The sequence below is a fragment of the Brachyistius frenatus genome, unplaced genomic scaffold, assembly GCF_029030835.1.
Source record: "Brachyistius frenatus isolate BFR_SWC_R1_liver_20210118 unplaced genomic scaffold, ASM2903083v1 Contig_250, whole genome shotgun sequence".
Taxonomy (NCBI): domain Eukaryota; kingdom Metazoa; phylum Chordata; class Actinopteri; family Embiotocidae; genus Brachyistius; species Brachyistius frenatus.
The window spans coordinates 122,501-140,000 of record NW_027210849.1 but is presented as its reverse complement, the minus strand read 5'-3'; the positions used below and the strand labels follow the sequence as shown (position 1 = coordinate 140,000).

Genomic DNA, 17,500 nt, shown 5'->3' with positions numbered 1-17,500 from the left:
AAATATGTATGTTCACATGCCTCTTCATCGCTCTGTGTGTACACACACACACACACACACACACACACACACACACACACACACACACACACACACACACACACACACACACACACACACACACACACACACACACACACACACACACACACACACCCGCTCACGCCAAAGCCTGAGGATATAATGGAGGGGAAGGAAATTGTGAGAGGAAGTAGGTCAAGATAGGAACGAAGTGACGGAGCAGCAGGAAAGGGCGAGAGACTGCAGCTGATCATCAGGAGAGAGAGGAGTCAGAAAACTAAAAGATCAAGATTTTATGAATTTATTGGAGATTCTACGTTAATTTATTTTTTAAAAACCTGCCATGACTGGAACAGTTGAAGGCTAAACATGGTTCCATCAATTTCAAACATGATTTGATGTATTCAACATGATTTCCATTAAAATCACAGACTGCAGATCGTCAGCTAACAAAGACAAGAAACCCGATCTGAGACGCGTCTGCAGAAATCTGACCGGAATCACATTTTAAACCTCCAGATGGGGTTTGGATTGAAAAAAATTTGATTTCATGTGATTTTAGCTGTTCAGACTTAAAAGACTCAAAAATGTATCTGGATCTGACAGAAATCTGATTTATTGTCGGTGCAGAATACAGCGAGTCCCGTCTGTCTTCAGGCAGGACGTCATGTCTCAACAATCATCTGTCATGTTCAGAAATTATAGAACGCGGCAACTCTTAAAAAAAAAAAAATCTGTATTTGTGTTTGTACCAATTAAAGAAACAAGCTGCAGTGTGTTAATTAACGAGATTTAGAGGTTTTGGTGGGTTTATTTTTGAATGTTAAAATAAACCAGGTGGATTTGGCCGCTGCACTCTGATAGGCTGCTGGATAACCATCTCTGTGATGTCCACTTCCTCATCTATAAATGTGCATGAACTGATTGAGATCAATAACCAGGAGAGTTATTCTGATCTGTGCCGATCAGTGTGAGCAAACGACACACTCCATCAAGTCACTTTCTTTATCTCTCTGTTTCCATTTGTGTGTGTGTGTGTGTGTGTGTGTGTGTGTGTGTGTGTGTGTGTGTGTGTGTCTCTCTCTCTAATCTGCTCTAATCTCCTTCTGTCAGGAGTGTTCCTCTTCTGTTGGTATTTCAGTCTGCAGTTCAACGCTGTGGAAATCTCCAACAAATCAACTGGTTCATAAAAGACACAAAAGAATTAAAGCTTTAGCAAGATTATCCTGACACACACACACACACACACACACACACACACACACACACACACACACACACACACACACACACACACACACACACACACACACACACACACACACACACACACACACACACACACACACACACACACACACACACACCCCCCATGTTCCATGTTACAGTGCAGCTGAGGGTCCTCAGTTGAAACTGAATTAATATCTAATGCATATCAGATTGACTTCCATCTGCTCGCCTCCACATTAACACCCTAACACGCCCAATTAGTGCACGCTAAGAACATTTAATGCATCTCAAGTCAATTACCTTTTACTTCACTTCCCGCCTCCCTCGCTCCTCTGAGCGGACGAAACACTCCTCCAACGCTCCGATGATCAAAAGTCCAGCTTTGTTTTCATCAGGAACATCGGCGGGTTTTTTCTCTCTGAGGCGTCGAAACCTCAAGAAAATATCAAGTCCCTGTTGATTCCAGAGCAAATATCAATGTTGGAGACCATGTTATTAAAAATACATCTTTTATTTCTGGTTTTAGTTTCAAAAATTAAATCCAATCAGCAGACAGTTTCATTCTTTGTGAAATTTATTTTTAAGTGATCCTAAATGCATTTAGAATTGAATGCATCAGAAGAAAATGGAGAATAATAGAGCCAAATTAATTCAAATAGTTTAATTGTTAAAACTGATTGAATTAGGCCTTTTTACCACGTAAATACAGCTCGTAACAGGTGATACTTTTCATTGGTTTGGGCCGTTAAAGTTTCTGTTTCTGAGACAAGTTTGTAAGTTATTCTGTGTAATGGTTTTTTTAAATAAATATATTATTTATAAGTCGTTGCGAAGCACAATTATGACTATATTTTATTCTTTCTTATATTCTTTTGTTAATGTTTTTAAATAATTTTTAATCATCCTGACAATCTTCACATTGTAGTAAAGACACAATGACAACAGTTCTGTCCACTAATTAAATATGCATGTTTACATATAGTATTTATAATTTCCTGCATCCAACTCAAAGGAACAGGTCTTAAAAACATGGAAAAACGGTCCCATAATAACCATGATTTCACTTTCAAAATAGAAGTCAAAAAGTCTCCCCATGTTTCCAGATATTTGCTGTAGATATTCATGTTTCCAGATATTTGCTGTAGATATTCATGTTTCCAGATATTTGCTGTAGATATTCATGTTTCCAGATATTTGCTGTAGATATTCATGTTTCCAGATATTTGCTGTAGATATTCATGTTTCCAGATATTTGCTGTAGATATTCATGTTTCCAGATATTTGCTGTAGATATTCATGTTTCCAGATATTTGCTGTAGATATTCATGTTTCCAGAGGATCATTTGAGGCCTTTAACAAACTTTACACCTGCAGCAGCTCTGATAATAAAAAATCAACAGTGCAGCCTCTGTTTTTATTTTTATTTTTTAAATTTTTATCGCCTTTTTTTTATTTGTCTTTTTGATTTAGTAGAAGTATGAGTGCTGACACTGGAGGATAATGGACAGACAACGAGTGTGTGAACATTATTGTCATGCTGAATATTCCCTTTGGATGGTTTGAACCTGGTGTTGCTGCTTTAACTCCTCGTTGCTCCGCCTCTCCGCATTGTGAAGAAACATACAAACGGCTGAGCGTCCTGCCGCCGTCTGTATGGATGATGAAGTGTTTGATCATTTGCATGACAGTCAACATGCAAGTAACAAGAGTGTTTCTAATGCTGCCTTTGTTTGCTTCTTTTCTGCCTCCTTTCACTCCAGAGGTGAACAACAATATGCCAGGTGAGTTTCTATGAAAACACATCAAATATTAAATATGTGACTAGTTCAGCGAGTACTTGTACAGCTGCAGGGTTTTTATTTGTACAGCTGCAATACAAACATAATGTGGGCTGTGTGATGTCTATGAGAGGCAATTGGTGAGATGTTAAAGATTAAAGGTTCACTGCTGCATCATGGGTAAACAGAACAAGCACACTGAAAAAAACAATTAATAGTCTGGAGATAAATAGTAGACACACATGATGTCTTTGAATTTCTAGACTATTTCTCGACAAAGTTTTTTTCTTGGGTAGAAAAATGTTCTTCTTGGCATTAAGGTCGGCATCAACAGATTACTGATGTTGGGAAGGTTGGAAATGGAATAAATTGCACATTACTGGTTATCCTGTTAAAAATGAAATAAGTAATGTAACTATTTAATTTATTTAAATAATTAATGTAACATTTGACATTTCATTGCTTTTATTTTACGAGTTAAGACAAAAGAACCAACAAGTATGTGTTTATAATGTGAAATGAATGGAGTCTGTCTGGATGTAGACAGAAGACGTTCCCACACAGAAAAGATGCAAAGCAACCAAATTCAGATGAAACCGCTTCAGCAACATTTTTAAAAGTAGCTCATTTGTTTACATGTTCATTCTCTGTAATTGTAACTGATTACATTTTTGTTTTTATTTTAATCAGTTATTCCACAATTCCGTTACATGTAATTCGTTACTACCCAAAACTTTAGATTACAAATATTCTTGAAATATCTTGATCTGCAAGTGGTTGCCTGGAAATGGGGAAATTACTATTAAATTAGACGATAACAGAAACTTTAAGTTATGTAGAACAACAAATTACACTAGAAATTATTTTCCATTTTTTGTGTGCAATTTTCTAAATTTTGAATGGATATAATTAATCATAATTTCACCAGACATGAATTGGTGACATCTCCTGTGTGTCATGTCCATTAAAGTTTGGATAATACATATCACTCAATAAATCACAGCATGTGTAAAAGATCATTATTTAAGTAGCTATAATTCATATTTTTATTGTAAAGCATCACTTGTGGTGATGAGCCTACAAATACTTATCAGCTGAATCGGAAGCTCTCCTTGGCGTTACCTCCTGATCTCCATCTTTAAATGTCCAGACACATCTTTAATGTTTGGTTTTCTCCCGTCGAGCTCTTTGTGTAATTTTTGGCCTCGACAGCTTTTATTTTCAGAAATAACTATCCGCTGCTCACTGAACACTATCAGCCCGACGCTGAACATCTGGCCGACACAGCTGGTGAACAAAGTAGAACTTTTACCTGCAATTAGCCGAGTGTTTCTGAAGAGGTGGTGGAGACCAAAACCAGAGCTAAAAGACAGTAAATGTTGGGCCTTCATGTCCTCAGGTCAGAGACAGGATGAGAAATAAATGTCCAACCATCCAGCTGTTTAAAAAAAAAAAAACCTAACAGGTGATTAATTAAAAAAAAAAAAAAAAAAGTGTTCACAGCTGGTTTTTGCTGCCTCGTTTAGCCAGAGAGAGAAAGCATCAGTTACAGCAGGTATCAGTCAAACAGCAGGTCGCTGAGCTCGGACTGAACTCACCGGACAGACGAGACTGCACGAGTGCTGGTTCTCATTAGGAAGCTTCCTGCTCACGCTCAGGAAGCTTCCTGCTCACGCTCAGGAAGCTTCCTGCTCACGCTCAGGAAGCTTTGTGTTACTGGTGTGTTCTGATGTCATGCTTTCCCTCTGAGGAACAGCATGTGAGAGTATTGAAACTCAGTGTTCTCTTTCCCTCTCCTCTTCTCCTGTTCTCCTCCTCTCCTCTGAAGGCCTCGCACATATGATGGCAGAACAAGGTATGCTCCTCTTTACCGCTCTTTCACCACGTCTTTGTTTGGTTGTGGAGCTGCATGTTTTAGTGTTGGTGTGTAATGTGTATGGAAGTGCATGGTTCTATATACATGATGATAAACTCCCTCTATAAACAGAGACTAACACGGTGATTACTTATTTGGTAAAAGCAGTGTTTGTATTATTATCTACAATTTGCTGGGCTGTAAAATTGTATTTAACATTTATTTAAATTAAAAAAAAAGTTTTATATATAGAAACATGTACTTTCATGGAAATGATATGTGACGTTTGCAGTAACTACAACATGGTTTAAGAATAAGTCAAAGTACAGAAACTGCATTCTTATTCAATCACTAACCTCCAGCTAAAAAATTTAATGACTGTAGATGTTTCACTGTTTACCTGAACAGACACAAAGCATTTGAGATCCACGGAAATCTCCTGCAATATAAATAAATAAAGCAAATTTTCATAAAGACGTAAACAAGAAAAGGAAACTTTAAAAATGTCTTTTTCTTCTGGACACATTATTGTCTCATTGATTATTCAAAAGCAGAATGCAGTATCTGCACTTTTTACATTAATAAAATAATAATAATAATAATACAACCCAAAATCCCCAAAAGTTGGGACGCTGTGTAAAATGTAAATAAAATAAGAATTCAGTGATTTGCAAATTATTTAAATCCGTATTTAATAAAAAAAAATAGACCAAAGTAAACATCTAAAATGTTAAAAAGGAGAATTGTTTTTGTTTTATAACAAATATATTTTAAATTTGATGGCAGCAACACGTCTCCAAAAAGTTTGGACAGGGTCAACAAACAACCGCTGCATTCTGCACGTATTCCAACAGCATGGTTCTCTAGTAGAAGAGTCCGCTGATAAACTGGCTTCCTGCAGTCCAGACCTGTCAATCATTGAAAACATCTGGAGCATCAGGACATGAACAATACAACAAAGGAGACCCTGAACTGTTGAGCAGCTGAAATCCTCTATCAGGCAAGAATGGGACCACATTTCACTTTCAAAACTCCAGAAACTGGTCTCTTCAGTTCCCCAACGTTTCCAGAGTGTTGTTAAAAGAAGAGTTGATGCAGCTCAGTGGTGAACATGATCCTGGAACAACTTTAAAGAGACCTGTTGCTGACATCAAATTCAAAACGAGCACATATCTTTCATAAAACAATCAAATTTGATTCGTTGTTTTTGGTCTATTTTCAATTAAATATGAGTTAACATGATTTGCATTTGTTTTTTTATTGACATTTTGCGCGGCGTCCCACCTGTTTTGGAAACAGCGTTGTATATATTTTTATGATGTGTGTCACAGTTTAACTGGTCAACACAAAGACTTCCAAACCTCTTATTTTTCTCACAACCCCACAATTTCTGCAGTTCCTTTAATAGCTGATGTGTTTGCGTGTTTCACGTGTTTTTGAGATGTACAGTTACATCTGGTGAATCTGTATATTATGGTATGTTTTTTATTGTCTGCTGGAATCTGGACTCACTGTTCCTCCTCTTCTTCCTCCTCCCTGCCCGGCTCTCTCTCCGCTGTGGACTCTGCTGTCTGCGCCTCCTCCTGCTCTTCTAGCTAAAAGCAAAGGTACAGCTTTTTCGCAATCTTTCCTTTTCCGCCTCTATGAAAAGCGACGCCTGCTCTGTGAGTGTTCGAGAGCGGTGCAGTGAAATGTGTTTGACGTTTTAATGTGTTTACTCGTCTGCGTTCGGCGTCTCCTCTGTAATGGTTTCTCACTCAGAGTGCTCGGATTAAGAGAGTAATTAAGACAACCTTAATTGAAGGGAAAAAAGAAAGCGTGTGCTGCTTTGTGTTTTCTAACTGCGTGTGTGTTTTGTAATTTGTAAGAAGTACGACACTGTTTGCAGTTTGATGCAAAATGAACCACCGTTTTCAGAACAAACCTCTTCACCCTTTTTCTCAGTAATCCAGTTCATCAGATGAGTTCAAATAACAGGATTAATGATTTATGTTCTGCAGCCTGATGTGAGAAACGGCAGGCGAGCGGTACCTTCAGACGACAAATCTCATTCTGAGTCTGTAATCCGAAGCTCACAGTCCGACCTGTTTGTTGTCGTGAGAGAAACGGAGGTGCTTTTAGTTTGGTTAAAGATGTGATGCTGCAGAGTAGCTCATTAAAACTGTCCGGTGGATTCGTGACCTGTCAGTCAGAGAGATTTCATGGTTGTGTGTTTGAACCTGTAAGAGTGAGACTTCAGCCTGGCTTCATGTGAAGCGTTCTCAGACAGCTCGATGAAACAGATCCAGTATCTTTTCTTGACTCGAGTTTGTCTGATGTTGAGTTGAGTTGAAACTCGGAGGCAGATGTGACTTGATGACCCGTGAACGTAGAGACTATCAGTGCTGTTTGTAGTTTTGTTTGCAATGATGCCGAACTGTCATGAATACTTGATGTCGAGGATGCACATGTCAGCGCTGCCATGACCGACTGACAACCTGCAGGTTTAGCAGCTGGAACCAGAACGAAGCTGAGGAAAGCTCCATTCAAACGAGAGAAATGAAATGAATGTATTAAAATAAAGAAGTTGACATGAAAACCCAACAGCAGTGATATATAAAAACAATTATAAATTCTCCAGACACACAGACGGCCCAACTGCAGCATCAGACTCTTTGCACCGATAAACATTTTAAGCCTTTAATTTCTGTGATCTCTTTTCACAGAACTGGTGCTGTTTTAACTATTTAAATACATCTGGGTGTTTCCACCAATAAAAAAATATAAGTGCTGGTTACTATTATAAATATGGATATCTCTTACTTAAAAAGGGGAAACAACGGAAATGGCCTGCAAATAAAAATGTTTAACATTGAATTCATCTATTTCGGCACAAGATTAATGATTGGCTCTATTTGACTAAAGTAAATATTTGCAATAAAATGCTTTATAGCTTGCAGGTAAACTTTATGCAACCTGGTATCACGGCAAAGCCGGTCGCCGCCCACTGAAGCAAAAAGTGTTATTCTCCCGTCTAGACAACGGCAGGTGCAGCTACTGTACGTTTTTCTTTTTTTTTTATGGGTGTGTCTATTACACGCAGCTCTTTGTAGGAAAACAAAACCATGTGCAAACCCACATGAGTTAGGAACAAAAACAAGACAAATTAAAACTGCAAGCAGTGATGTACGGGCCCTCGCACTCCGGCGCGCCACCTCCCCGAAGCCGTCTCCCCGACATGCAGCGCACGAGGGACTGCGTATAAAGTTGCTATTTTTGTCTCGTTTCCTGTCTCCAGCAGGGGGCGCTGGCGAGCCGTTTGGCCACGCCCACTCACAAAACAGTCAGATGTATCGTCTCACCACGCCGGACATATGTGACACGTTTCGTGAGGTTTCAAGCATCCTTTGACCTTAAACATCAACTTCCTGTGTCACGAGACATCCAACTTTGCCGCATCGTCACGACGACTCCCATCGACAAAGTCGAACGAATGTCTCAATATATCATCAACTACATGTTTAGGTTATTGTGACCCGACTTTACGTTCATGGGATCAACCAGCTCGACGTAGAATGTGAATGTATGAAAAGTGTCATTTCCAGTTTCCAACAGGGGGCGCTATCACTATGAGCGAATATTCCCCCACAGGGGTCTTCAGGGCGGGGCTGTTATCATACCTGTGATGTTTGGAGAAGGTCGGTCCATGTACATAAGATTTAAAGCAACTCACAGTTTCATGGGGAGACACTCAAAATGGCCGCCACGCTACGGGCACACACATCGATGAAAACGAATTATTTTGATAACTTTTAATCTCAAACATGTTTTCTATCCATAGAACCTAAATTCAAGTCGGTCGGACAAAATCCCTCGGAGGAGTTTGACAAAGTACAACGTGTCAGAATCGGCCAAAATGGCGACTAAATTCAAAATGGTGGACTTCCTGTCGAGTTGACGTGCAATGTAACTTTTTAGTGCGTCCAGGTGTGATACACGTGTCCACCGGATTTCGTGAATTTAGGTAAATGTGGCCGCCGGGGCATCTCTGTAGGGGGCGCTCTCGAGCCGTTTGGCCACGCCCACTCGCGACTCCACTAGAATACGAAATGTTTCGCCGGGAAACAAATGTGTTTCCACTTTCATGAGTTTTTGAAGATGATAAAGCCTCCAAAAAGGAAAATCACTTTACGGAAGAAGAAGAACATTTTTACGAAATCCAACAGGGCTTCTCACCGATGCTCGGTGCTCGGGCCATAAAAATAAACCAAAACCACATCGTGGCCTCCAGGATTCGAACCTGTTGTGAAGAGTTGTTTGCTAGCGGCGCTGTCCGTGGTACTGAAACGTGTCTGAAACCAGTCGTCAGAGATGGAAGACAAACAGAACTTTCGGTTCAGAAGAAAAACAACAGGGAAAGTGAGGAGACGGCCAGCAAGAGAGGGAGAAGGTTTCTTGCAGTAACTGTGCAGTTTGCTGCGCTGCTGCACGCCTCCATGTGCGCCTGCATGTGACGTGTTAGGTAGCGTGTACTCTGGAGAACAGGACTTCCCCAAAAGCAGCAGTGTCATTTCAACCCTCACAAAGAATCATATTTTCGGAACACAAAATTACACATACTGACTTTTGTTTCATTTGGTCCATTTTTCTTTCTGCTGTCACTGTTGTTAAACAATAAGTGGTCATTTTTTCTTCTCACAACAGTCTGCTTAAAATACCATATTTTTTGAGAGTAATACTATTATTAATATATTTCCTTTATACGTTACTATTTAATTCATGTGTCGTCAAGAGATTATATATAATATAATCCAAAAGATAATGAAAGGGATGTTCTTATGTCATTTTCTGTTTGTTTGGTTTGGTTTTGGTTGCATGATCATATATTAAATACAAATATTGTTATTTTCTGTTTGAAGATAGAACACCTAGAAACCCATGACTGTAACGTATTGAAGAGAGCAGGTTGTCTGAAGGTGGCGGCCGAGCTGAACACCTGCGGTGAGTGAATGATGTAAAGCAGGTGGGTGTGAAGAACGCTGCAGAGATGCACATGAAGAAGCCGGCGGTCAGACGGAGACAGAATAAGTGATGGTTGGTGTCACATGGAGATGTTGGAAAGAAACATGAGGATAAATGTCTTCTATTGTCAGTCGCACAACTGCAGCACCAGCACATCAACACTCGCATGTTTTCCAGTCTGTATGCACTTAAACTATCCTGGAAATACTGAACGTCTACGTACACGACAACATTAAGTCATTTCTCTGCTTTGTCTTTCATTGCTCGATCATTTAATTCTGCTTCGGGCTCTACATTGCAAACATTTCAGGATATTTGTGTCAATCTCCTGCAGTGTTTTTGACCCCACTGCACACGTGCACAGTTTATAATCACGCCTCGACTTTTACAGAAATGTAGTAAATGGTAATAAGTTGTGTTATTAGCAGTAGTCGGAGGGAGGTCACTGCTGTGTCTCATCCAGAACACTGCTCACCAAAACATGTGGAACTCAGCAGCTGATGAGGATCAAGTGATGACATTTGGACCTGTCACTCACGAGGGTTATAACTTCCTCCTGCTCCGTACGCGTCGCCGTGCTGCGTCCGTGAGCAGCAGTCTCAGGACGTTCTGATCCGTCTTCGCAGGTTGTTTTTTTTTTCCTGACAGTTTAATGTCTGTTTTTATTGTTTTGTGTATATTCCGCTCCCTATTTGAGCTAAAATAAGTTTCTTCATCACATTCCTAACATCTGTAAATACAAATTAAATACCTAGACTCAACATCAAAATATTTTTGTTCAATTTATAAAATTGGATCCATATCTTTGGATGAATCGCAGAAAACCCAACCACTTTTTTGAAAAATGTTCCTGACCAGTCGGTGACTGCTGTCAAAGTCCAGACTCATGAACCTGAAGCGCTGGTGAGAATGTGGTTGGTGTTAACCTGACGGAGGTGCCATACACGGTTGAGGAACTCGTCTCCCTTTGTGTGTCCCTGTGTGAAATGTGAGCGCTCGTACGCCGCGTTAGCAGAGCTGTCTGTAGGTGTTTGTGTGGAGACGCTGTGATTGGTCGCAGCCTGCTGTGTGCACCTGTAATGGCTTCCCCCGTTCACAGAGCAGGCCTGTGTAAGCTCCCGGAGGTTCCTCTTCCCTCACCACCTGTCTGCCTCCGTGTTGTTGTGTCTAATCCCCGAGCGAGATGGTAGACATTATTAGGTGTCACGCACACACACAGGCTCCCTGTTGCCTCCTGTTAGGCAGACAAGAGGCTCCATTCTGGCTCCATTTGCATGGCGGCTCACTGGTGGCAGAGCAGCAGATAGAGAGTGAAGGGGATAATAAAGTGTGTCTCTGCCGTGGGGGAGTCATATTTTACTGTCAGGGGCTGAAACCAGCTGCTTCTCTTCTCATTTTCTAAGCATCCTTTTAGTCCTCTCTTTTTTTCCATTTTAATATTCTCCCGCTCTTCCTCCCTTATCTCCGTCGGTGCTTCTCCTCCCCTGCTATCTCCGTTGTCTTCCTCGTTTTCACTCTTCGTTCACTCACTAATTACTCTTTCCCTCTTTATTTTGCCGCTCCTTCCCCTCCTGCCCCTCTCTCTGGAATCAGAGCCACTCCTGTTGATTTTTTATTAGCTTCTGTCTCTGTTGGTGCTCATTGTCTTAATGCAATGTTTTACTATTGTTTCAAATATGCTGATGATTCTTGACGCGGCAGTAGAGACGACACAGGCTGGAGGCAAAAAGCATAATGTTATTAAATCTAAATTAACTTTAGCTGCAACACAATGCTTTTCAGTAATACACTTTACTTAGTAGATGACTTTGTAATGTAAACAGCATTTCTGTTGAGTGGATGATGATGCTGTGCAGCGTTTTCGTGTCAGATACTTCATATTAAATCTCCGACTCAGCACCTGTAGGAACCTCCGAAGCTGCTCAGTGAGTTTTCTCTTTGTTTTAATCGTAGACTGGATATAAAAGTGTTTGTAACTTCCAGGTCTGAAAAATTATCAGTCAGATCCACCTCTGGCTCCTCCCCCAGCTCGTCCAAATATGGTCACTTCCTGCTCCAAACCGCTCCGAACTAGTAAAGATGGTGACGGACAGAATCTGAACTGGAGGATTCATAACGTTCACAAACCAACGATGACATCACTGATGGTTGATGACATCATTGATGATTGATGACATCACTGATGGTTTGGATTCAACAGAGCGGTTTTATGTCCAAATGTTTTGCAGCACCATTCGTCCTGGATAAACGCCCCGACAGATTTCTGTCCATCTGCAGTCCTGCTGGCACAAAACAAGTTTGATTTCTGTGTGTTTTGTACCAATTGTAGAGATTGTTGAAAATGACCAGTTTCTCCCTTCAGAGTGTCGTTATAACTAACTGTCATCAGAGGGCTGCCAGGTCACTACTTCCACCTGTATTTATCATTGTTGCACGCTTCACACAGCTTCATGCATTTTCATGCTTTTGGAGCCTGATTATAAAACTAAGTGGCTCCGCATTTGTGACGAATGCATTAATGCATTTTACATTTGCTGCACTTTCTTGATAAAGCAGCGAGCTTTCTTAAGGGTAGAACAAAAAGAGGTTTATTTGTGTGGTGACAAAGGAACGTGTGAGCTGAATACTGAGCTGCCAGCGGTGACGGATGCTCTTACACTGCTGTAGAGAGAGGAGACTATCATTCAAAAATACGTCCTGCACCTGCAGTCAGCCAGTACGAGGTATGTTTGGATTCTTAAAACAGGCAGAAATCATCTTAATTTAGAGAAATATGATGCTTTTAATGATACAATTAAATATCAAATTAGAGACCAAAATATGATAAAAAGTAAGTTGAAGCGTGTTGAAACCTAGCGGTGACCAACAGTGATGTCATCACCCATCAGTGATGTCATCAACCATCAGTGACGTCATCGTTGGTTTGTGAACGTTATGAATCCTCCAGTTCAGATTCTGTCCATCACCATCTTTGCTAGTTCGGAGCGGTTTGGAGCAGGAAGTGACCATATTTGGACGAGCTGGGGGAGGAGCCAGCGGTGGATCTGACCGATCTGATCGGAAACCTGACGATACTACGTCCCGCCCACCGATAGCTGTAACCTGACTGCACCCCAGGCCTGTCAATCAAACAGACACGCCCCCAAAAACAGGTCTTCTTGAATCTTCTTTTCTAATGAATGAGGGATTATTTTCAGATGGACCTCCAGAAAACTAAGAAGAAGGAGTGACTTTAGCTAACAACACCGAGATAACTGATGGACACATTTTATTCACTTTGGATTTGATGAGAGAAGTTGAATGGGAGTCTATGGAGCCGGAGGCTTTTTGGAGCCGACCTCTAGTGGCACTCGCTGGTATTACAGCTGAAGACACTTCTGGATCAGAACCATTTTACAGACTCGGAAGCTACGAACACTTTTATATCCAGACTGTGGTTGAAACATTGTTTGTGCTTTAAACTTACAGCACAACAATCTCTAATTTAGCTGTTTCACTTTATTATTATTACAGTTTGTGTGAGACTGATTCACACTCCAGAACTAGTATAATATTTGAAGTTACCCTGTAAAATAAAGCAGAAAACCCAAAGGACCTGGTCATGACTGGATCACAGTGGTTTGGTGGTGGTGGTGGTGGTGGTGGTTGGTGGGGTGGGGTGGGGTAGGAGGGGGGTGGGGGTGCTTGGACAGCTGGGTTCTCTCTGCTTGGCTGAGTGCTGGTAAGTGAAGCAGACCGGGGATAGCCCAGCCCCGGTGACAGAGGGCAGTGGGTGGACCGGTGGATCCAGGTGTGATCAGGTCAACAAAGAAACTGCTTTAAATGATATTTCTGAAGTCTGAATCCAAACCAGAGCTTCACCAACAAAAACAAAACATTGTACTGTCCTCCATAATGTCCACGTTGGATTATAAATGCTGTCTTCTTCAGTAGGACGGCATTTATTACAGACAACGCTCCCACTCAGCTGGTCATCACGGGCATCGAGAAGCCATCAGCATATCTGTCTTCATTTATCCTGCTGTGTTATCTACACCACATATTCTACGTTCTCGATGAAGTCAGAGATAATAAACACGACACCAGATCAGGTCAGATTTAAGTCAGAGACACTTTAAAGGTACATATTTCTACTGATACCTGCGGGTAGTGTGTTAATGTGTGGCTGTCTGGTCTGTGGAAACCCAGAATGAATCATTTTCTAGAAGATATTTCAGGTTATAGCATGCTGGAGTGAGTAAAATGATTTAAAAATGATTGAAAATGAAAGTCTGCAGAGCTCCTTTGTGTTTTGCTACATGTCACCTGCATCACATTCAACAAAGAGTCCAGAATCATGGAGCTTATTTAACATCATATCTATCACACATTTAAAGTGGGCTGTACCATGAGAGGCCGCGTGATAAAACAATGACTTCACACTCTGCCCTGTGGCAATATATCTGACTGTAAAGGATAAATACTGTATGCTCTGGCAGCAGTTATACATGGATATAATGTATATTTACAGAAATCAGTGGATGTTTGCATGAATCAGTGTTCAGCAGTACATGTGGATATTTGTACTGCACATGGTTCACTGTAGTCAGCATTTACTGTAGTATTGTAGATCTAAATATATCGAAAGTCATCTATAAAAACGACCGCAGCAGCACTCGGTCATGTGACTGAGAGCAGAGCCGGTGTTGGCGAGCTGCTGCAGCCGAGCTGTTCCCGCGGCGCAGTCCCGCTCCGTGTACCTCGCCGGCCGAGATCACACGCCAACAACCAGCAGTGGCAAAAACAAGAGACGCAGACGGGCCGGAGAGGAGCAACACCGACCGACCACGCTTCCACGTGTTCTCAGGCTCTTCCTCGGTCTTCCACACGTTTTCACAGTTTTTTCTGAGCAGCAGTTTCAGTTTGGGTCTCGTGGTTCGAGCTGATCGAGGCTCAGAGTCGCCTATAAAAAATATTTTGCAGTAATTTAATTAACAAAACCAAAAAGCCCAATTGTGTCTTTGAGGGTGAGAAGCCTGTTGCCATGGCGCCACAGTTCAGGTGGTTCACAGCGGACGTTTTCCGTCAGACGCCTCAGAAGGTCTCAGCAGGACTGTTGGTCGTGGACGGTGAAGCTCCGCCCCTCTTGAAACGTGATGTCATCAGAACACCTCGTCCGGCTCGTTGCGTCGTCGCCGGAGACTTTCTGAACATTTCAAGGGTCTCTGTTGAAGATTTCCCCAATTTGATGATACATCTGGTGTTTCTCTGCTCTGTTGAAATCACTGCTCATAAAAACGTGGTGAACTCTGATGTCGATCAAACTCGGAGGACAGCAGTAACCACGGTTACAGCTTCCACCTGCTCCTCCACCCTTCATATCGTTGTGTGACCCTTGTGTGTCGCCTGAGATTTTACTCACCAGGTAAAACCAGCTGTGAATAATAATACATTTAAAAACATCATAATCAGGAACAATCATGATATCATCTGATCATGTGACATTTTGTTCAGTTTCTGTCAGCATCAACATCTTCCTGGAAAAGATGTCAGATATCATAGTTGGACCGTTTGCACCAGTGTGTGTAGATGTGTGTAGATGTGTGTAGATGTGTGTGTAGATGTGTGTGTAGATGTGTGTGTTGCTGTGTGTGTTGTGTGCACGTGAGAATGTAAAGCAGGAGATCGGTGTCTCCTGGGGAGCGACGGTGAAATCACTCGATGGGTAATGAGTTGTGGCGACGTTATGTAAGTCGTATGCTAATCAGCTAATCAGGTCTGATTGCACTGTAGAGGTGTGTCGTCGTGGTAACCTGGAGGACACCGATAATCAGGAGATGATGAACACTGGGAATTAACCATGAACACCTGTGTGTGTGTGTGTGTGTGTGTGTGTGTGTGTGTGTGTGTGTGTGTGTGTGTGTGTGTGTGTGTGTGTGTGCGTGGGCGTGCGGGTGCGAGTGCGCGGGTGTGTGTGCGTGTGCGTGTGCGTGTGCCTGCATGTGTGTGATTTACATTCTCGGCTCATACAGACTTCATCTACGACAGGTTTCATCCTTGATTATTTGTCACTCATCTTGTTGCCTGACTGGAGGTTTGGACGCATGTCCTCATCCAATCAGATCAAGCGTGTTTGTGGGTGGAGCTTATTTCTTTTACTGCCCGGCTGAGGCTGGATTTCTTTTAGGCCTGGTCCAATATTGGCATTTGAGAGTTAATGAGCATTTGATCAAATATTTTGATCATTTGATCATCTATCCCACGCTTGGAGATGAAGACGTTGTTTTACATTATCTGATGCTAATCACACAAAAACAAACTCTTCCTCCGTGTTAAAAGGCCTTAAATGTTAAAACTCATATTTGTCATTGTTTTCTAAGAACTTCCTGCCATGAAGGTTTTTGTTCCTCTATGGACATCAACAATGCTTTGTACCTGATATGAAAACACCACATTATACAACACGTACAACTAACTCACACGAACATGTGATGACTCCGCGCGTGGCCGACTGAATCAAAAGTCTGAAATCATCATCGCAGGATGAAGGTGGTGTTTTGAAGGCGAGGGCAGCAGACGGTATCGTGACTCCAGCTGACCATTAATCCTCAACGCTCAGGATCGTGGAGGGTTTTTCTTCTCTTTGAATTCATCCCCGGTGGTTCTTGCTGAGTCAGCGCTCTCCTTTTCAGATGTACTGTATCAGATCTCATCTGAAAAATCTATTTGAAAATTTTGTAAATCTGAATGTTTTTCTTTTTCAAAACTTTGCACAGTTTTGGTTTTTCAGAGAGTGCAGAATACATTTGATCAAACCAAACCTCAAAACCTGTGAAGCTCAACAGTTTAGTAAAAGAAGACGTCATTTTAAATGGTGCAAAGATTGGACTTTGGAAGAAAAAGCATCGTCTGTTATTAATAGCCGGGCATCACCTGTTCATAAGGACCCGAGAGAGACTGCAGACATTCATGTTGTTACAAGGAAATGAATCATCAGTTTGTAAAAGCTGCTTCAGTCTGCAGGTGAGTCCTGACGGAGGTGTTCGGTACGCTGGTTCATCATTTATCGTTTCGGTTATCGCATACTGGAGACAAAGATTGTAGTTTTCGTTTGTCTTCAGGAAGAAACATTTTGATGCTCAGACTTCACGTGTCACTGCTGAACTCTCGCTGGTCGTTCATACGGAGACGTGAAGCATCTCCGTCCTGAAGGAATCAGTTTTACAACTCCGGGAGGATTTCTGTCTTCACATGAAACCTTGTTGGTGAAATTAGACGGGAATAATTCTGCTGAGGAGGATTTTTATTGAGGACTGTTTATTTCTCTGGTTTCCTCTCCGATTTAATGAAATGGTCATTTAAAGGCACATTACAACAGTGGTTCATGTAAGGGAATATTATCATTGTAAATACCTTTCAATTAGAGAAATATAAGAGTTATGTAGACGGACAGAAAAGTCAAATCTAAAATGAGGTTTTTATTTTGTTTGTTTCATTTAGTTTTTTTCAGTAACTGTTTGTCGCTGACACAAAAAGGTAAAAAGGCCACAAAAAAATGTAAGTTATGATAAATGTATTATGTTTAAAATGTAAGACCTGAATTAAATTCATACAATCTGATGACAAAAAATATGTT

General features: G+C 41.3%; 1 protein-coding gene across 6 annotated transcripts in view; it reads left to right on the top strand.

The window, feature by feature from the left end:
• Positions 1–17,500, top strand: part of nrxn3a (neurexin 3a) — a 146,159-nt gene that overhangs the window by 21,256 nt on the left and 107,403 nt on the right. For all 6 annotated transcript variants that reach the window (XR_011311936.1, XR_011311935.1, XM_069720765.1 and 3 more), the window contains exons 3-5: positions 3,012–3,032; positions 4,858–4,884; positions 6,480–6,491. Coding sequence is in view for 4 of the 6 variants with exons in the window: in XM_069720765.1 (XP_069576866.1) it covers positions 3,012–3,032; positions 4,858–4,884; positions 6,480–6,491 (60 nt within the window). In the remaining 2 variants the exon portion in view is untranslated. The remainder of the gene's footprint in view (positions 1–3,011; positions 3,033–4,857; positions 4,885–6,479; positions 6,492–17,500) is intronic.